The sequence below is a fragment of the Pongo pygmaeus genome, chromosome 11, assembly GCF_028885625.2.
Source record: "Pongo pygmaeus isolate AG05252 chromosome 11, NHGRI_mPonPyg2-v2.0_pri, whole genome shotgun sequence".
NCBI lineage: Eukaryota > Metazoa > Chordata > Mammalia > Primates > Hominidae > Pongo > Pongo pygmaeus.
The window spans coordinates 101,294,973-101,316,298 of NC_072384.2; the positions used below are offsets into that span (position 1 = coordinate 101,294,973).

Here is a 21,326-nt window from a genome sequence, read left to right on the forward strand (position 1 = left end):
AACACGCGCTCAACAACAGCCTCCCTTATTGGCTGCAGTATGCCCGCGGCCCCGCCCTCTGTGCGGTGTGTAAGGATTCCGTCTCCAAGCAAGGAAAACATATTATCTTCCCCGCCCTTCTCTTTTCTACAGTATCTGTTACCTCAGTCAGATTGAGGATGCACATATATGGGGAAAATAATCGACTTCCAGCGTCCCTCATGTAATCTCTACCTGATTCAGGAATCTCTAACCCAGTACCGGAACGTTAAGCGGCTTCTCCGCTTTCCTGCCGTGAGAAACTCGAGGTGACAACCTCCGTTTCCGGTTGGCTCCGGTTGCAGAGTTGAGTGTCCTGAGAGGTCAGATTACTGTCAGGTAAATTAGGGAGTTGGTGGGAGGCCCGTTGATTAGGATTAAGAGCTAGCCTCTATTCTGGGGAGTGCAGAAAAGGAGAGACTAAATGGAGAATGATGGGAGGCTGGGAGGGAGATCAAAGAACTAGCAGGCGAGAACTAATGAAGTCCTAGTTTACAGTTGGGGTAGGAAGAGGTGGTTGGAGGATTCAGTGAGCATTACTGTAGTTGTTAAATCCAGGTGCTTTTTCCCGCTTCTGCCACACGCAAAATTGTCTTTCGATCGCAAAGGCAGAAGAACAGCATCACTAAAAGTAATAACAGTTCATTTGTTTTTTATTTCGTAATATTCATATAATCACAGTTTTTAATACGAGGAAGTTAAATATATACTTGGTAGTCTTCGGTAAACTAAAATTGCATGTAGTGGAAGTAGCATTATCTTCTTATTTCTTTCTTAGGGGAAGGATACCAGCACATTTTCTTAGAGCCAGCTTCCTTTAGTGGAGGTTGATCTTCATCAGACTTTTAGATTCACTTCAGACACAGATATCTTTTAAAATTTTTGGTTGCATGTTTTTCCTTTATTTAACTAATTTCCTTACTGTTATTATTTGAGCTGCTCTGAAACGGAAATAACCACCATTTTTCAGTCCTCAGCACAATTTAAGTCAATTTTTCTATTTTTATTTTTTATTGTCAAGTATATATACAGAAGGGTGTATAAAACATACATTTAAAAAAATTATAACTAACAGAAGCAGACACTCCTGTAACCACCTCTTAGATTAGAAAATAAAAAAATTGCTAATAACTTAGAACATACAGTCTTAACAGGGGTGATTTCACATTCCAAGGGGTTGAAAATTGGTGGGGCTGGGGTCGGAATCTTAGTTACTACAATGATTTGTGTCCCTCCAAAGGGCCACAGTATATAAACAGTTATACAGTATATATGTAGTGTTAAATTTTCATGGGTGGGGGGTGTGATTAGGAATAAAATGTCTAGAAAGGTTCCTTACAGGGACAATAGTTAAAAATTGGTTGAAAAACACTGCCTTAGAATCTCCCTGTATGTTTCTGTGATTCCATCTCCTCCACCAAGAGATAACCATTATCCTGACTTGTGCTAAGCACTCACTTGTTTTATTTTAATTTTTCCATCTATGATGAATTCCTAAAAAATGAATTGTTAGGCATTTCAGTCTATATAAATGGGTTCAGATGCATGTGTATTTTTTTCTGACTCACCCCTTGCTCATTATCCATATTTGTGGAGATTCAATCATACTTTTCCATGTAATTTTTTGTTGTATAATATTCTACAGTGTGACTATACCATAATCCCTTCTATTGTTATTGGACATTTGAGTTGTTTACAGTTGGGAGATAGAATAAACAATGTGGCTATAAAGATTCTTTTAAAAACATATTTCTTAGGCTGGGCACGGTGGCTCACGCCTGTAATCCCAACACTTTGGGTGGCCGAGGCAGGCGGATAATGAGGTCCAGAGATCGAGACCATTCTGACCAACATGGTGAAACCCAGTCTCTACTAAAAGTACAAAAAATTAGCCGGGTGTGGTGGTGCATACCTGTAATCCCAGCTACTCGGGAGGCTGAAGCAGGAGAATCACTAGAACCTGGGAGGCGGAGGTTGCAGTGAGCCAAGATTGCACCACCCACTGCACTCCAGCCTGGCAACAGAGTGAGACTCCATCTCAAAAAAAAAAATTTGGTTTTTTTTTTGTTTTGTTTTGTTTTTAGAGACCAGAGTCTTGATATCTCTAAGAAAATATTTTAAATATATTTTTTATATTCCATAAATATAAACCTTTGATCTGTGATTATGTTTATAAGATTTACAGTTGATAAAGTAGATTCATATATCCAAATTGTTCCAAAGACACTTTTATTTATTTATTTTATTTGTATATTTTTTGAGACAGAGTCTCACTCTGTCGCCCAGGCTGGAGTGCAGTCGCGATCTCGGCTCAGTGCAACCTTCACCTCCCAGGTTCAAGTGATTCTTCTGTCTCACCCTCCCTAATAGCTGGAACTACAGGCATGCGCTACCGTGCCCAGCTAATTTTTTTATTTTTAGTAGAGACGGGGTTTTGCCATGTTGGTTAGGCTTTTCTTGAACTCCTGACCTCAGGTGTTCCACCTGCCTCAGCCTCCCAAAGTGCTGGGATTACAGGCGTGAGCCACCGCTCCTGGCCTCCAAAGACACATTAATATTTTCTAATAACGATTTAATCATCTGTTTTGAGATTAAGCTCATTAAAATTAAATTAAAATTCCCAGTTACCAAGTGCACCAGCTACATTTCAAGTGCTAGTGGCTACCATATTGGATGGTGTCTATCTAGAATATATGTACTAGGAGTGGAATTGATGGCCATAAGGTATTTATATTTTCAGCTTTTTTTTTTTTTTTTTTTTTTTTTTTTGAGATAGACTCTCACTCTGTCACCCAGGCTGGAGTGCGGTGGTGCAATCTCGGCTCACTGCAACCTCCACCTCCTGGGTTCAACTGTTTCTCCTGCCTCAGCCTCCTGAGTAGCTGGGACTACAGGTGTGTGCCACCACACCTGGTTAATTTTTGTATTTTTAGTAGAGACAGGGTTTCCCCACGTTAGCCAGGCTGGTCTCAACTCCTGGCCTCAAGTGATCCGCCTGCCTCGGCCTCCCAAAGTGCTGGGATTACAGGCGTGTGCCACTGTGCCCGGCCATGTTCAGCCTTTGTAGGTCTTGCCAGTTTTTCAGAATGGTTGTGTTTAGTTACATTCTCACCACCTAAGTATGAAAGTAGAAGGCACACACAATGTGTTTTCCTCAGCTCTCACAATCTTGCAAGGTAGGTTTTATCCTCATGTTATATGAAGAAACTGAAGTTCAGGGAAATTAAGTGATTTGCCTTGGATTTTACTTTTACTAGTGCAAAGTAGGGGAATTTCAAGCTCTTACTTTACAGGGTCACGATATCATTGTTTGATTTATGGCTATTTGGAAACAGAAATAAGTTTAAAAAGAAAAATGGGCCAGGTGCCCTGGCTCACGCCTGTAGTCCCAATATCTTAGGAGAGGCCAAGGAGGGAGAAATGCTTGAGGCCAGGAGTTCAACAGCAGCCTGGGCAACGTAGGAAGATCCTGTCTGTAAAAAAAAAAAGAAAGAGAAAAAAGAAAATGAAAGGCTTCCTAGAGAAAGTGTTTTCACCTTTCTGCTCTTTTTGAAAAGTCATTTAAATGTTATATTTAGCCAGGCACCGTGGCTCATGCTTGTAATCCCAGCACTTTGGGAGACCCACCTGGGCGGATCACAAGGTCAGGAGACCGAGACCATCCTAGCTAACACGGTGAAACCCCGTCTTTACTAAAAAATACAAAAAATTAGCCAGGCGTGGTGGCGGGTGCCTGTAGTCCCAGCTACTCGGGAGGCTGAGGCAGGAGAATTGCTTGAACCTGGGAGGCACAGGTTGCAGTGAGCCAAGATCGTGCCACTGCACTACAGCCTGGGCGACAGAGTGAGACTCTGTCTCAAAAAAAAAAAAAGCAGTTATATTTAGTAAATTCCTATGAAAAGGATACTTCTGAAATAATTAGGTAGAAGAGAAAATACATTGAATGTATTTAAATAAACTTTTATAGGAGAAATTAGGGTATGTATGCTTTCATGTTTTCTTTCAAAGATTTATCTTTCAGATTACTTGTTTAAGCACAGTAGTATTGTAATTTCAAAATAGTCTTTATACCATGGTAATGTTTCAAGTTTTATTTTCAAAAACTATTCTATCAAAATTCTTGACCCTTTGTTTTATACTCTCTTCCAAATACACTGACACTCAGGTTGATATTCTAGAATTGACATTTATCAAAATAAGGGTTTGTCTTGTTTTAAGTGTTTTTAAAATGAAGCCTTATTTTAAAAAAGATTTTTTGAAAACATGGTATGCAGAAGCCAAGGCATTATCATTCTAAATAAACACTTGTAATGGTCTTTGTTCGTAATAAATGTATTCAGTCTCAAAAGTCAGTCTGAAATCTGACACCATTTTTTTCGTTCATTTTATTGAATCTACCAAGTAATAATGGGTTAAATGTTTCATTCAAACATTTAATTTTAGTTTTAACTTGTGTTTAAGTTTTAACTCAACCACAAGTTAAAGTGTTGTAGTTTTAACTTGTGTTTGAGAGTATTGGTTTTCATTTTCATTTTCATTTAAATGTGAAAATCCTCCTGGGTGTGGCTGTAATCCCACTGTAATCCCAGCATTTTGGGAGGCCTATGCCACAGGATCAAGGATCACTTGAGGCCAGGAGTTTGAGACCAGCCTGGACAACATAGGGAGGGTCCATCGCTATAAAACATTTAAAAACTAGTCAGGCGTTGTGCACACTCCAGTCCTAGCTACTCAGGAGGCTGAGGCAGGACAATCACTTAAGCCCAGGAGTTTGAGGCTGCAGTGAGCTATGATCCAGAGCAAGACCCTCTATCTTTAAAAAAAAGTATATATATATATATATAATTAAATGTGAAAATCATCAACATAGTGTTTTTTAGTATCTTAACATGTTTACAAATAATAAGTTTTGGTTTTTCACAGTTAGTATATACAATTTTTTTCTCATATCTTGGAACTACTTATTTTTTGAGAGAGCCTCACTCTGTCGCCCAGGCTGGAGTGCAGTGGCACCATCTTGGCTCACTGTAACCTCTGCCTTCTGGGTTCAAGCGATTCTCATCCCTCAGCCTCCCAATAATGTGTCTTTAATATACACTTTCTAATAATTACCTCTCTTTTCTGAGATGCAATGTAAGAAATCCTACCAGGCCAGGCACAGTGGCTCACGCCTGTAATCCCAGCACTTTGGGAGGCCGAGGAGGGCAGATCACCTGACGTCAGGAGTTCGAGACCAGCCTGACCAACATGGGGAAACTCCGTCTCTACTAAAAATACAAAATTAGCCGGGCGTGGTGGCGCATGCCTGTAATCCCAGCCACTCAGGAGGCTGAGGCAGGAGAATCGCTTGAACCCAGGAGGTGGAGGTTGCAGTGAGCCGAGATTGCACACCATTGCACTCCAGCCTGGGCAAAAAGAGCAAAACGCCATCTCAAAAAAAAAAAGAAAAGAAAAGAAATCCTACCTTATTGGGCCTGTTCATAGTTATAAATATGGGCATAATGATAATAATTACTTGATTTTACTTCCGGAAAAGCAGTGATTATAGAATTGCTACTGCTTGCCAAGTAATTAGAAAAATAAAAATTAAAAAAAATAAAAATAAAAGGATTGTTACTGCCAACCTTACACAAATTATAGTATAGTGTTACTAAGCCATACCCCTTAATTTGAATTAGCAATTTAAATGAGGACTGAGCTGGTTTATTTTTATATTATATATTAAAATAACACTAGTAAAACCGAAGTATTTATATAACCATTGAGGACATGTTTTATTTAAGAAAGCAAATTTATTGATTAAAAAGGAGTCCTAAGGTATCTGTTGGCCCAGTTCAGGGATCGGCAAACTGCAGCCTGTGGACCAAATCCAGCCCAGTGCCTATTTTTGTAAGGTCCATGAGCTAAGAATGGTTTTTACAAATGAACATTTGTAATCACTTTGATGCTAAGGATCACTAACTTTGAGCCCCAGTTAAGCAAAATGTTACCCCTCAAAAGGGGAGTTCCATTTTTTTCGTCGGTAGACCTGTATTACAAAAAAAATTGTACTCAGTTACTTACTACATTTTGAATTTTATCAATAAGGTATTTGCGGAAGTGTGTTTTCTTTTCCTGTAAATGTACCTACATAATTGCCTTGATTTTACCTCTTTTACCCACAAAGCCTAAAATATTTACGACCTGCCTCTTTAAAGAAACGTTTCATGTAATCATATATATTTAAAAGCATTGCATTTTAAAAGAATCGTCTAAAGAAAATTTTTAAAACAGGATGTATAACCTTTTTGTTATATATATTTATGCATTATGAAAGGATTCAAAAGGAAAACAATATTGCTTAGAAGTTAGGAGCAGGGGGCCGGGCGCGGTGGCTCATGCCTGTAATCCCAGCACTTTGGGAGGCCAAGGTGGGTGGATCACAAGGTCAGGAGATCGAGACCATCCTGGCTAACATGGTGAAACCCCGTCTCCACTAAAATTACAAAAAATTAGCCAGGCGTGGTGGCGGGCACCTGTAGTCCCAGCTACTCGCCAGGCTGAGGCAGGAGAATGGCGTGAACCCAGGAGGCGGAGCTTGCAGTGAGCCAAGATCGCACCACTGCACTCCAGCCTGAGCGACAGAGCAAGACTCCGTCTCAAAAAATAAGAAGACGAAGAAGTTAGGAGCAGGGTTCTAAAACCAAACTGCAAGGTTCTAATCCCAGCTGTACCATTACTATTTTTGTTAACCTTTGGAAAGTTACTTAACTGCTTGGAGTCTCATTGTCCTCATCTGTAAAATGGGGATACTCATTATTTAAGTTCAAAGAGTTGTTTTATAGGTAATGGAGTTAATACACATAAAGCATTTTAGCATAGTACAACTGGCACATAGAACTCAATAAATGTTTACTATTACTATAATGAAGAAAAGAACCAGATAGTAAGTGGTTATCTCTGAGTGGTGAGATTGCCAATTATTTTTCTTTTTTATATTTTGTGTATGTGTATTTCCTAACTGTGAACGTGGTTGTAGAATAAGACACTTTTATAAAATCCTTTAACTGGAATTTTCAAGTATTTATATTGGCTTTTTTTTTAAATATTAAATGCTTCACCTTAAAACGTAAACAATAAATTTGGGTATTTGATATCTACAATTTGCATATTTCTCACTTGTGTTAATCTTTTCCTTATAGACATGGCCCATGAACATGGACATCATAAAATGGAACTTCCAGATTATAAACAATGGAAGATAGAAGGGACACCATTAGAAACTATCCAGAAGAAGCTGGCTGCAAAAGGGCTAAGGGATCCATGGGGCCGGTAAGATGAATTAAGTAATTTAGATAGAATGTATCCTAGAGAATCAAGTGTCTATGTTGCTTTTCAATGTATTCTCCTTAGAGAATCATGAAAAATGGCTTTTTACTTTAAAGGTTTTTTTTTGGTTTTTGTTTTGTTTTGTTTTTGAGACGGTGTCTTGCTGTGTTGCCAGGCTGGAGTGCAGTGGCGTGATCTCAGCTCACTGCAGCCTCCGCCACTCGGGTTCAAGTGATTCTCTTGCCTCAGCCTCCCAAGCAGCTGGGATTACAGGCACGCGCCACCATGCCCAGCTACTTTTTGTATTTTTAGTAGAGACGGGATTTCACCATGTTGGCCAAGATAGTCTCGATCTCCTGACCTCATGATCCGCCTGCCTCAGCCTCCCGAAGTGCTGGGATTACAGGCATGAGCCACCACGCCTGGCTACTTTAAAAGTTTTTTGTTTGTTTTGAGACAAGGTCTCACTCTGTCACCCAGACTGGAGTGCAGTGGTGTGCTCACAGCAACCTCCATCTCCCAGGCTTAAGCGATCCTCCCACTCCAGCCTCCCTAGTAGCTGGGACTACAGGCATGGGCTACCATGCGCAGCTAATTTTTATATTGTTAGTAGAGACAGGGTTTCGCCATGTTGCCCAGGCTGGTCTCAAACTCCTGAGGTGAAGCGATCTGCCCACCTTGGCCTCCCAAAGTGTTATGATTACAGGCATGAGCCACTACAGCCAGCCACATTAAAATTTTAAAATCGACTTTATTGAGATATCGTTTATATATAGCGAAATTCACCTGTTTTGAGTGTAAGTCCTTTATAGATAAAAGTTCTGTGGTGCTTGCTTCAGAAACATATATACTAAAATTGTAATACAGAGAAGTTAGTATGGCCCTGTGCAAGGACTTAAAACAATTTTTTTTAAGGTTTGCAAATGTTTTTTCTCACAGTGTGGCTTATCTTTTTATTTTCTGAATAATGTCTTTCAGAGAGTTTTAAATTTTGATGAATTCACAATTTAGCAATTTTTAAATTTTACAATGTATCCTTTTTGCACCCTAAGATTATCTTCTATGCTTTCTTCTAGAAGCTTTTATAGTTCTTCTTACATTCTGTGATCTGTTTTGAGTTCATTTTTGTGTCATATGAAGTAAGGATGAAGATTAGTATTTTTACATATGTGCATCCAGTTGCTCCAGCACCATTTATTAAAAAATTATTATACCTCCGTTGAATTACCTTAATAATGTTGTCAAAAATCCATTGAGTGATTTTTGACACTCAATGTGGGTGGTGGCTTGCACCTGTAATTCCAGCACATTGGGAGGCCAAGGCAGGCGGATCGCTTGAGCCCAGGATTTTGAAACCAGCCTAGGCAGTACAGGGAGACTTTGTCTCTACAAAAAAATTTTAAGAATTGCCAGATGTGATGACACACACATGTAGTCCCAGCTACTCAGGAGGCTGAGGTGGGCAGATCACTTGAGCCCAGAATGTCCAGGCGGCAGTGAGCCACGATCTGGCCACTGCACTCCAGCCTGGGCAACAGAGAGAGACCTTCTCAAGAAAATAAAAAAATCAGTTGACTGTATCTATGGGATCTATGTCTGGACTCTACTCTGTTACCCTCATTAATATGTCCACCCTTATGCCAATACCACAGTGTCTTTAAATCACATAGCATAAGATCTCCAACTTTTTTTTTTTTTTTTTTTTTTTTTTTTTTTGAGACAGAGTCTCGCTCTGTCGCCCAGGCTAGAGTGCAGTGGCGCAATCTGGCTCGCTGCCAGCTCCACCTCCCGGGTTCACGCCATTCTCCTGCCTCAGCCTCCGGAATAGCTGGGACTACAGGTGCCTGCCACCATGCCCTGCTAATTTTTTGTATTTTTAGTAGAGACGGGGTTTCACCATGTTAGACAGGATGGTCTGGATCTCCCGACCTCATGATCCACCCACCTCAGCCTCCCAAAGTGCTGGGATTACAGGTGTAAGCCACCGTGCCCGGCCAAGATCTCCAACCTGTAAAAAATTGTTTTAGCTATTCTAGGTCCTTTGCATTTACATATAAACTTTGGAATTAACCTGACAATTTCTATTAAAATCCCTGCTTGGATTTTAATTGGGATCACATTGGATCTGTTTCACATAGATTCACAATGGGAATCTATTTCACATCCACATTGAATCAGATTCCCATCAATTTAGGGGCCAGACATGGTGGCTCACACCTGTAATTCCAGCACTTTGGGAGGCCGAGGCGCGTGGATCACTTAAGGTCAGGTGTTCGAGACCAGCCTGGGCAATATGGTAAACCCTGTCTCTACTAAAAATACAAAAATTAGCCAGGTGTGGTAGCGGGTACCTGTAATCCCAGCTACTCAGGAGGCTGAGACAGGAGAATCACTTGAACCCGGGAGGCGGAAGTTGCAGTGAACCAAGATCATGCCACTGCACTCCAGCCTGGGCAACAGAGTAAGATTCCGTCTTAAAGAAAACAAAAAATTTAGGGATAAGTCATGTCTTAACAATATTAAGTCTTCTAGTCAATGGGCAATTTAGGTCTTGTTCATTTTATCAGCAGTATTTTATTGCTTTATGTACAGGTCTTGCACATATTTTATTAAATTTATACTGAATTAATTATTTATTTTATTATTATTTTTTTTTCTGGGAGACAGAGTCTCACTGTGTCGCCCAGGCTGGAGTGCGGTGGCACGATCTTGGCTTACTGCAACCTTTGCCTCCTGGGTTCAAGCAATTCTCCTGCCTCAGCCTCTTGAGTAGCTGGGATTACAGACGTGCACCACCACGCCCAGCTAATTTTTTTTTTTGAAATGGAGTCTCGCTCTGTCACACAGGCTGGAGTGCAGTGGCACGATCTCCGCTCACTGCAAGCTGCAAGCTCCGCCTCCTGGGTTCATACCATTCTCCTGCCTCAGCCTCTCGAGTAGCTGGGACTACAGGCGCCCACCACTATGCCTGGCTAATTTTTTGTATTTTTTAGTAGAGACGGGGTTTCACCGTGTTAGCCAGAATGGTCTCGATATCCTGACCTCATGATCCGCCCACCTCGGCCTCCCAAAGTGCTGGGATTACAGGCATGAGCCACCGTGCCAGGCCTAATTTTTGTATTTTTTTAGTAGAGATGGGGTTTCACCATGTTGGCCAGGCTGGTCTTGAACTCCTGACCTCAAGTCATCTGCTCGCCTCAGCCCCCCAAAGTGCTAGGATTACAGGTGTGAGCCATCAGGCCTGGCGTTGTTTGTTTGTTTGTTTGTTTGTTTTGGGAGATGGAGTCTCCGTCGCCCAGGATGGAGTGCAATGATGCTGTTTTGGCTCATTGCAGCCTCTACCTCCTGGGCTAAAATCATCCTCCCACCTCAGCCTCCCGAGTAGCTGGAACTACAGGTGCATGCCACCATGCCCAGCTAATTTTTGTGTTTTTTGTTGAGACGAGGTTTTCCTGTATTGTCTAGGCTGGTCTCAAAATCCTGAGCTCACGTGATTTGACCACCTCAGCCTCTCAGAGTGCTGGAATTACAGATCTGAGCTACAGCACCCAGCTCGAATTATTTTAATTTTTGATGCTATTGTAAATAGTATTTTAAAATCTCAACTTCCAGTTGTTCATTGCTAATACTTGTAAACGCAGTTGACTTTTATATGTTGATTTTATATCTCGTTACCTTGATAAATTCACTTTTTAGTTCAAGTAGATTTTTTTTACAGATTTCTTAGAATGTTCTTCATAAACAATCATTCTGTCTACAAATACATTGTTACTTCTTCCTTTTCAATCTGTAAACTTTTTATTTCTTTTTCTTGCATTTTTGTACTGGCTAACACCACTACTATAATGTTTTTTTTTTTTTTTTTTTTTTTTTTTTTTGTCTTTTTCTTTTTTTTTATTTATTTATTTATTTATTTATTTATTTATTTTTTTTTTTTAATTTCTGAAGTATTTATTGATCATTCTTGGGTGTTTCTCGGAGAGGGGGATATGGCAGGGTCCTAGGATAATAGTGGAGAGAAGGTCAGGAGATAAACACATGAACAAAGGTCTCTGGTTTTCCTAGGCAGAGGACCCTGCGGCCTTCTGCAGTGTTTGTGCCCCTGAGTACTTGAGATTAGGGAGTGGTGATGACTCTTAAAGAGCATGCTGCCTTCAAGCATCTGTTTAACAAAGCACATCTTGCACCACCCTTAATCCATTTAACCCTGAGTTGACACAGCACATGTTTCAGAGAGCAGGGGGCTGGGGGAAAGGCCATAGATCAACAGCATCCCAAGGCAGAAGAATTTCTCCTAGTCAGAACAAAATGGAGTCTCCTATGCCCACCCCTTTCTACACAGACACAGCAACAATCTGATCTCTCCTTCCTTTCCCCACACTTCCTCCCCTTCTCTTCAACAAAACCGCCATCGTCCTCATGGCCCGCTCCCGATGGTCGCTGTCTCTTCGGAGCTGTTGGGTACACCTCCCAGACAGGGCAGCCGGGCAGAGGCGCTCCTCACCTCCCAGACAGGGCGGCTGGGCAGAGGCGCCCCTCGCTTCCCAGACGGGGCCGCCCGGGCAGAGGCGCTCCTCTCCTCCCAGACGGGGCGGCCGGGCAGAGGCGCTCCTCACTTCCCCGACGGGGCCGCCCGGGCAGAGGCGCTCCTCGCTTCCCAGACGGGGCCGCCCAGGCAGAGGCGCTCCTCAGTTCCTCCCAGACCGGGTGGCAGCCGGGCAGAGGCGCTCCTCACCTCCCAGACGGGGCGGCCGGGCAGAGGCGCTCCTCACTTCCCCGACGGGGCGGCCGAGCAGAGGCGCTCCTCACTTCCCAGAGGGGGCGGCCGAGCAGAGGCGCTCCTCACTTCCCAGAGGGGGTGGCCGGGCAGAGGCGCTCCTCACTTCCCAGACGGGGCGGCCGGGCAGAGACGCTCCTCACTTCCTCCCAGATGGGGTGGTGGCCAGGCAGAGGCGCTCCTCACCTCCCAGACAGGGCGGCCGGGCAGAGGCGCTCCTCACTTCCCAGACTGGGCGGCCGGGCAGAGGCGCTCCTCACCTCCTAGACGGGGCGACCAGGCAGAGGCGCTCCTCACTTCCCAGACGGTGTGGCGGCCGGGCAGAGGTGCTCCTCCCTTCCAAGATGGGGCAGCCAGGCAGAGGCGCTCCTCACTTCCCAGACGGTGTGGCGGCCGGGCAGAGGTGCTCCTCCCTTCCCAGATGGGGCAGCCAGGCAGAGGCGCTCCTCACTTCCCAGACGGCGTGGCGGCCGGGCAGAGGTGCTCCTCCCTTCCCAGATGGGGCAGCCAGGCAGAGGCGCTCCTCACTTCCTCCCAGATGGGGTGGCGGCCAGGCAGAGGCGCTCCTCACTTCCCAGAGGGGGCGGCCGGGCAGAGGTGCTCCTCACTTCCTCCCAGACGGGGTGGCAGCCGGGCAGAGGCACTCCTCACCTCCCAGACGGGGCGGCCGGGCAGAGGTGCTCCTCATCTCCCAGACGGGGCGGCCGGGCAGAGGTGCTCCTCATCTCCCAGACGGGGCAGCCGGGCAGAGGTGCTCCTCACTTCCTCCCAGACGGGGTGACGGCCGGGCAGAGGCACTCCTCACCTCCCAGACGGGGCGGCCGGGCAGAGGCGCTCCTCACCTCCCAGACGGAGTGGTCAGGCAGAGGCGCTCCTCACTTCCCATATGGGGTGGCGGCCGGGCAGAGGTGCTCCTCACTTCCCAGATGGGGCAGCCGGGCAGAGGTGCTCCTCACTTCCTCCCAGACGGGGTGGCAGCCGGGCAGAGGCGCTCCTCACCTCCCAGATGGGGTGGCCAGGCAGAGGCGCTCCTCCCTTCCCAGACGGAGTGGCCAGGCAGAGGCGCTCCTCACCTCCCAGAGTGGGCGGCCGGGCAGAGGTGCTCCTCACTTCCTCCCAGACGGGGTGGCGGCCAAGCAGAGGCGCTCCTCACCTCCCAGACGGGGCGGCCGGGCAGAGGCACTCCTCACCTCCCAGAGTGGGCGGCCGGGCAGAGGCGCTCCTCACTTCCCAGAGTGGGCGGCCGGGCAGAGGCGCTCCTCACTTCCCATAGGGGGTGGCAGCCGGGCAGAGGCGCTCCTCACTTCCCAGATGGGGCAGCTGGGCAGAGGTGCTCCTCACTTCCTCCCAGACGGGGTGGCGGCCAGGCAGAGGCGCTCCTCACCTCCCAGACGGGGCGGCCGGGCAGAGGCACTCCTCACCTCCCAGAGTGGGCGGCCGGGCAGAGGCGCTCCTCACTTCCCAGAGTGGGCGGCCGGGCAGAGGCGCTCCTCACTTCCCATAGGGGGTGGCAGCCGGGCAGAGGCGCTCCTCACTTCCCAGATGGGGCAGCTGGGCAGAGGTGCTCCTCACTTCCTCCCAGACGGGGTGGCGGCCAGGCAGAGGCGCTCCTCACCTCCCAGACGGGGCGGCCGGGCAGAGGCACTCCTCACCTCCCAGACGGGGCGGCTGGGCAGAGGCGCTTCTCACCTCCCAGAAGGGGCGGCTGGGCAGAGGCGCTCCTCACTTCCCATATGGGGTGGCAGCCGGGCAGAGGCGCTCCTCACTTCCCAGACGGGGTGGCGGCCAGGCAGAGGCGCTCCTCACTTCCCAGATAGGGCAACAGGGCAGAGGCGCTCCTCACTTCCTCCCAGACGGGGCGGCCGGGCAGAGGTGCTCCTCATCTCCCAGACGGGGCAGCCGGGCAGAGGCGCTCCTCACTTCCTCCCAGACGGGGTGGCAGCCGGGCAGAGGCGCTCCTCACATCCCAGATGATGGGCGGCCGGGCAGAGGTGCTCCTCACTTCCCAGATAGGGCGGCCGGGCAGAGGGGCTCCTCACATCCCAGACGATGGGCGGCCAGGCAGAGACGCTCCTCACTTCCTAGACGGGGTGGCGGTGGGGCAGAGGCTGTAATCTTAGCACTTTAAGAGGCCAAGGCAGGAGGCTGGTAGGTGGAGGTTGCAGAGAGCCGAGATCACACCACTGCACTCCAGCCTGAGCACCATTGAGCATTGAGTTAGCGAGACTCCGTCTGCAATCCCAGCACCTCGGGAGGCCGCGGCAGGCAGATCACTCGAGGCCAGGAGCTGGAGACCAGCCCGGTCAACACGGCGAAACCCCGTCTCCACCAAAAATACAAAAACCATTCAGGCGTGGCGGCGCGCGCCTGCAATCCCAGGCACTCGGCAGGCCAAGGCAGGAGAGTCACAGGAGCCCGAGGCAGGGAGGTTGCAGCAAGCCGAGATCCCGGCAGTACAGTCCAGCTTCGGCAACAGAGGGAGACCGAAAAAAGAAGGAGAGGGAGACCGAAAAAAGAGGGGAGAGGGAGAGGGAGAGGGAGAGGGAGAGGGAGAGGGAGAGGGAGAGGGAGAGGGAGAGGGAGAGGGAGAGGGAGAGGGAGAGGGAGAGGGAGAGGGAGAGGGAGAGGGAGAGGGAGAGGGAGAGGGAGAGGGAGAGGGAGAGGGAGAGGGAGAGGGAGAGGGAGAGGGAGAGGGAGAGGGAGAGGGAGAGGGAGAGGGAGAGGGAGAGGGAGAGGGAGAGGGAGAGGGAGAGGGAGAGGGAGAGGGAGAGGGAGAGGGAGAGGGAGAGGGAGAGGGAGAGGGAGAGGGAGAGGGAGAGGGAGAGGGAGAGGGAGAGGGAGAGGGAGAGGGAGAGGGAGAGGGAGAGGGAGAGGGAGAGGGAGAGGGAGAGGGAGAGGGAGAGGGAGAGGGAGAGGGAGAGGGAGAGGGAGAGGGAGAGGGAGAGGGAGAGGGAGAGGGAGAGGGAGAGGGAGAGGGAGAGGGAGAGGGAGAGGGAGAGGGAGAGGGAGAGGGAGAGGGAGAGGGAGAGGGAGAGGGAGAGGGAGAGGGAGAGGGAGAGGGAGAGGGAGAGGGAGAGGGAGAGGGAGAGGGAGAGGGAGAGGGAGAGGGAGAGGGAGAGGGAGAGGGAGAGGGGAGAGGGAGAGGGAGAGGGAGAGGGAGAGGGAGAGGGAGAGGGAGAGGGAGAGGGAGAGGGAGAGGGAGAGGGAGAGGGAGAGGGAGAGGGAGAGGGAGAGGGAGAGGGAGAGGGAGAGGGAGAGGGAGAGGGAGAGGGAGAGGGAGAGGGAGAGGGAGAGGGAGAGGGAGAGGGAGAGGGAGAGCACACCACTACTATAATGTTGAATGAAAGTGGTGGACGTCCTTGCCTTATTCCCAACTGGGAGAAAACATTGAGTGGGTCACCACTTAGTATGATGTTTCTTACAGTGATCTCCTAGGTACCTTTAATCAAGATGAGGAATTTCTCTCTATTTCTAGATTACTAAGTGTTTCATTGTTTATTATTTCTTTTTTTTTTTTGAGACAAGAGTTTTGCTCTTGTTGCCCAGGCTGGAGTGCAATGGCGAGATCTTGGCTCACCGCAACCTCTGCCTACCAGGTTCAAGCGATTCTCCTGCCTCTGCCTCCCGAGTAGCTGGGATTACAGGCATGTGCCACCATACCCGGCTAATTTTGTTTTTTTAGTAGAGACTAAAACGTTGGCCAGGCTGGTCTCAAGCTCCCGACCTCAGGTGATCCACATGCCTCGACCTCCCAAAGTGCTGGGATTACAGGCGTGAGCCACCGTGCCCATCCTGTTATTACCATTAATGGATATTGGATTTTGTTAAATGCTTTTTCTGCATCTGTTGAGATGTTCATAGTTTTTCCTTTTTATTCTGTTAATATGGCGAATTACTTCTATTAATTTTCAAATATAAGCCAATCTTGCATTCCTGGAGTGAACCCTACTTTATTATGATGTATTACCATTTTTATATGCTGCTGGATTCAATTTTTTAAAATTTTGTTAAGAATATTTGCGCCAGGTGTGGTGGCTCATGCCTGTAATCCCAGCACTTTGGGAAGCCAAGGCAGGCGGATCACTTGAGGCTGGAAGTTTGAGACCAGCCTGGCCAACATGGCAAAACCCTGTCTCTACTAAAATTACAAAAATTGGCCTGGCGCGGTGGCTCATGCCTGTAATCCCAGCACTTTGGGAGGCCAAGGCGGGCGGATCACGAGGTCAGGAGTTCGAGACCAGCCTGTCCAATACGGTGAAACCCTGTCTCTACTAAAAAAAAAAAAAAAATACGGCCGAGTGGGGTGGCTCATGCCTGTAATCCTAGCACTTTGGGAGGCCGAGGTGGGCGAATCACAAGGTCAGGAGTTCGAGACCAGTCTGGCCAACATAGTGAAACCCCGTCTCTACTAAAAATACAAAAAATTAGCTGGATATGGTGGTGTGCGCCTATAATCCCAGCTACTAGGGAGGCTGAGGCAGGAGAATCCCGTGAACCCAGGAGGTGAAGGTTTCAGTTAGCCGAGATCGCGCCATCGCACTCCAGCCCAGGCGACAGTGCGGGGCGACAGTGCGAGACTCCATCTCAAAAAAAAAAAAAAAATGCAAAAATTAGTCGGACATGGTGGCAGGCACCTATAATCCCAGCTACTCAGGAGGCTGAGGCAGAGAATTGCTTGAACCTGGGAGGCGGAGGTTGCAGTAAGCTGAGATCACGCCACTGCACTCCAGCCTGGGCAACAGAGTGAGACTCTGTCATAAATAAATAAACAAACAAACAAAAATTAGCAGGGCATGGTGGTGCGTGCCTGTAATCCCAGCTACTCGGGAGGCTGAGGTGGGAGAATCACTTGAATCCAGGAGGTGGAGGTTGCAGTGAGCTGAGATTGTGCCACTGCTCTCTAGCCTCAGTGACAGAGCAAGACTCCGTCCCCCCCACCAAAAAAAGAATATTTGCATCTATGTTCATGAGGGATATTATTCTTTAGCTGCTTTTCTTCTAACATCTTTGTCTGGTTTTGGTATCTCAGTTAGATTTAATTAGCTCTCGTATTTCCTAAGTCATATTTCTAGAGTTAAATAGTTTTTGTTTTTCATAACATGATTTTTTCATTGGCTTGCCCTTATCAGACCAGAGCAGTGTATCAATCTTCCAAAATTTAGGCTGCTATGGTAGGGAGAAGCGGAGATCCTTTTGAATAGTAACAATAATGTCAAGTGTTACATACTCCATACTCCTCTGCCAAAGTATATCATGCATGAGCCTGTTTAGTCTTTATGATATTATAAAGTAGATAATAATTATCATTGAATAGAACAGGAAGCAGACCATGACAGGCTAAGTATCTTGCCCAGCCTACAAGATTGTGAATCTAATATAAGTGGCATACCAAAGATGAATACCAAGTCTCTAACTTCATCTTTCCGTGATGTTGTAATGACTAGTGTGGGCAGAGTCCATCTGACCTGTGACAGATAAGCTGACGTGAATCTTGCATTTGAGGGTTCTGTAAAATCCTGAGGCATATGACTATTAAATGTGAAACCATCAAGTGTTTATTCTTCTATTTTATATGTGAAACTTGGGCATATACTTAATTATCCTATGCCACAGAAAGATTCCTATTGCGATTCACTTAAATGATCTTCTGTAGGGTAGCATTTAAGTCAGTTAGAAAGATGAAAATTAAATGTCTTCAACGTACATACACACAAGTTGTGTATGATTATAATTTTTTCTTTTTTTTTTTTTTCTAGCAATGAAGCTTGGAGATACATGGGCGGCTTTACAAAGAGTGTTTCCTTTTTTGATGTATTCTTTAAAGGATTCAAATGGGGATTTGCTGCATTTGTGGTAGCTGTAGGAGCTGAATATTACCTGAAGTCCCTGAATAAAGATAAGAAGCATCACTGAAGATAATACCTGGAAGTATCATAGTGGTTTCTTAACTCTCCAAAATAAAATTTCTTCACTGTAGCCTACTCGTCTGGTTTGTCCCTTACAGAATATTAGTAAGATTTAATAAAGTAAAATAAAATATATATATATGCCAATCTATTTTTGTCATTCTTAAAAAAAAAAAAAAGTGTCTCAAGCCGTATCAGATTTGGTTTAGAATACATAGGGGGTTGGAGAACAGCAGTAGTGCATTCTGCATATAGCAGGCAGGCATCATATAGTTGGCTGAGCAAATGGACATGTTCTAAGAAGTTTTTTTTAATCTTTTTTTTTTTTTTTTAAGTAGTCCTGACCTAGCTGGCACTAACAAGTGTTTAAATGGGAGTTGGCTTTGCTGTTTTTTTTTTGAGATGGAGTCTCGCTCTGTCGCCCAGGCTGGAGTACAGTGGCGTGATCTCAGCTTACTGCAAGCTCTGCCTTCCGGGTTCACACCATTCTGCCTCAGCCTCCCAAGTAGCTGGGACTACAGGCGCCCACCACCACGCCCAGCTAATTTTGTTTTTGTATTTTCAGTAGAGACAGGGTTTCACCGTGTTAGTCAGGATGGTCTCAATCTCCTGACCTCGTGATCCACCCACCTCAGCCTCCCAAAGTGCTGGGATTACAGGTGTGAGCCACCGCGCCCGGCTGGCCTTGCTGCTTTTATCATCCTCTTCAGATGGTTTAGAGGAACCCCGATTCTGCTGTAAATACTCACTGCCCTTTTCTGGTTGACACATCCATGTATCATGTTCATTTTTCTTAATTGTGGTATTTTGTGGTATTTTCTACTCTTGCTTAGTCCTCTTAGTCCTTAGTCCTCATTGCTCTTATGTCATGAAAAACCTTACTTTTTTTCTTCTTTTTTTTGTTTTTTGAGATAGGGTTTTGCTCTGTCACCCAGACTGGAGTGCAGTGGGAGAGTGATCTTGGCTCCCTGCAGCCTCAGCCTCCCTGGGCTCAAGGGATCCTTCCACCACACCAGGCTATCTTTTTGTATTTTTAGTAGAGATGGGGTTTCGCCTTGTTGCCCAAGCTGGTCTCAAACTCCTGGGCTCAAATGATCTACTTACCTTGGCCTCCCAAAGTGCTGGGATTACAGGCATGACCCACCGCGGCTGACCTTTTTCTGTATTTCTAACAATAAACTAGACATTCTCCTAACATCATTGACTTTTTAAAATTTAATTATATCCCTAATTAAAAATTTGGTCAGGTACAGTGGCTGATGCCTGTAATCCCAACACTTTGGGAGGCCGAGGTGGGCAGATCACTTGAGCTCAGGAGTTGGAGACCAGCCTGGCCAACATGGTGAAACCCCAACTCTACTAAAAAAACAAAAATTAGCCAGACATGGTGGCAGGCACCTGTAATCCCAAGTACTTGGGAGGCTGAGGCAGGAGCATCACTTGATCCTAGTAGGCAGAGGTTCCAGTGAGCCAAGATCACGCTATTGCACTCCAGCCTGGGTGACAGAGCAAGAGTCTGTCTCCAAAAAAACAAACAAAAAAAATAGATGTAACACTCATTGAGGAGGGGTGATAATTTTGTTTAAATAATGAAACAGAAAATCCCAAGGTGAATTTTTTTTCTTTTTTTTTTTTGGTTTGAGAATGAGTCTTCCTCCCAGCCTAGAGGGGTGGGCAGTGGCACAATCTCAGCTCACTACAACCTCTAACTCCTGGGTTCAAGTGATTCTCCTGCCTCAGCCTGCCAGGTAGTTGGGATTTCAGGCACCCACCACCACGCCCAGCAAATTTTTGTATTTTTAGTAGAAACAGGTTTTGTCATGTTGGCCAGGCTAGTCTTGAACTCCTGACCTCATGTGATCCACCTGCCTTGGCCTCCCAAAGTGCTGGGATTACAGGTGTGAGCCACCACACCCAAGGTGACTTTTTCTCATAAATTGTTTTTAAATGTAAAGCAATGCTAAAGTGAAATGAATTTCTAATAAACTGATAGTGGTAAATAGAATATGGTAATATGAAACATAAAAAAGACTCCATGCAAAAAAAGGAAAGTTTATTTTTTAATTTAGATAAAATTTAATACATACTTTCTTCTCTGTGTTTTGTTTGTTTGTTGAGATAGGGTCTCACTCTGTTGCCCAGGATGGAGTGCAGTAGCCCGATCGCAGCTTACTGCAACCTCCGCCTCCCAGGCTCAAGCAATCCTCCCACCTCAGCCTCTCAAGTAGCTGGGACTACAGGCGAGTGCCACCACAGCCAGCTAATTTTTTGTATTTTTGGTAAAGACTGGATTTCGCCATGTTGCCCAGGCTGTCTCAAACTCCTGAGCTCAAGTGATCCACCTGTCTCAGCCTCTCAAAGTGCTGGGATTACAGGTGTGAGACACCACGCCCCGCCTGTCTTGTTTTTGTTTTTGGAATTTATAGTCTCTATCTTCTGGCAGGATACCAGAAGCAAAAGGAAAGAGTTTAAAAGGAAAAAGATCAATGGGACAAATAGAAATAGCAAGATGATAGATTTAAATTAACCATATTGATAATTATATTAAATGTAAATTGCCTAAAGTTTAAACTCTGAAACATTTCTTTTTTTTTTTTTTTTTTTTTGAGACGGAGTCTTGCTCTGTCACCCAGGCTGGAGTGCAGTGGTTAGATCTCAGCTCACTGCAACCTCCACCTCCCAAGTTCAAGCAATTCTTCTGTTTCAGCCTCCTGAGTAGCTGTGATTACAGGCACTTGCCACCTGCCCAGCTAATTTTTGTATTTTTAGTAGAGACGGGGTTTCACCATGTTGGCCAGGCTGGTCTCAAACTCCTGACCTCAGATGATCCACCCACCTCGGCCTCCCAAAGTGCTGGATTACAGGCGTGAGCCACTGCACCCAGCCCACTCTAAAACATTTCAATTAAAAGAGATGGCCAGGCACAGTGGCTCAGGCCTGTAATCCCAGCACTTTGGGAGGCCCAGGTGGGCGGATCACTTGAGCTCAGGAATTCAAAACCAGACCGGACAACATGGCAAAAACCTGTCTCTACAAACAATACAAAAATTATACGGGTGTGGTGGTGCACGCCTGTGGTCCCAGCTACTTGAGAGGCTGAGGTGGGAGGATGGCATGAGCCCAGGAAGCAGAGGTTGCAGTGATCCAAGATAATGCCACTGCACTACAGCCTGGGAGATAGCCTAACCCTGTCTCATAAATGAATGAATGAATGACAGAAATAATCAACTTCGGCAAAAAACAAGACCCATCTATAAACTGCCCATATGAAAACCCCAGTGAAAAGAATGTTGAAATATATTAATATCAAACTAGAT

General features: G+C 46.2%; 2 protein-coding genes across 3 annotated transcripts in view; one reads left to right on the forward strand and one right to left on the reverse strand.

Annotated features, from left to right (window-relative positions):
* HYCC2 (hyccin PI4KA lipid kinase complex subunit 2) overlaps positions 1-171 on the reverse strand; it is a 96,046-nt gene extending 95,875 nt beyond the window's left edge. Inside the window, exon 1 of the mRNA XM_063648333.1 lies at positions 143-171. The gene's annotated coding sequence lies outside the window, so the exon portion shown is untranslated. The remainder of the gene's footprint in view (positions 1-142) is intronic.
* NDUFB3 (NADH:ubiquinone oxidoreductase subunit B3) lies at positions 61-18,079 on the forward strand. Of its 2 annotated transcripts, none has more exons than XM_054476862.2 (3): positions 61-357; positions 7,200-7,329; positions 17,860-18,079. In XM_054476862.2, exons 2-3 carry the CDS (start codon positions 7,202-7,204, stop codon positions 18,014-18,016), a joined length of 285 nt encoding a protein of 94 aa, XP_054332837.1. In that variant the 5' UTR covers positions 61-357; positions 7,200-7,201; the 3' UTR covers positions 18,017-18,079. The 2 variants fall into 2 exon arrangements, with proteins under 2 accessions (XP_054332837.1, XP_054332836.1); XM_054476861.2 differs by having other exon boundaries at positions 115-649.
* The last annotated feature ends 3,247 nt before the right edge of the window (positions 18,080-21,326 follow it).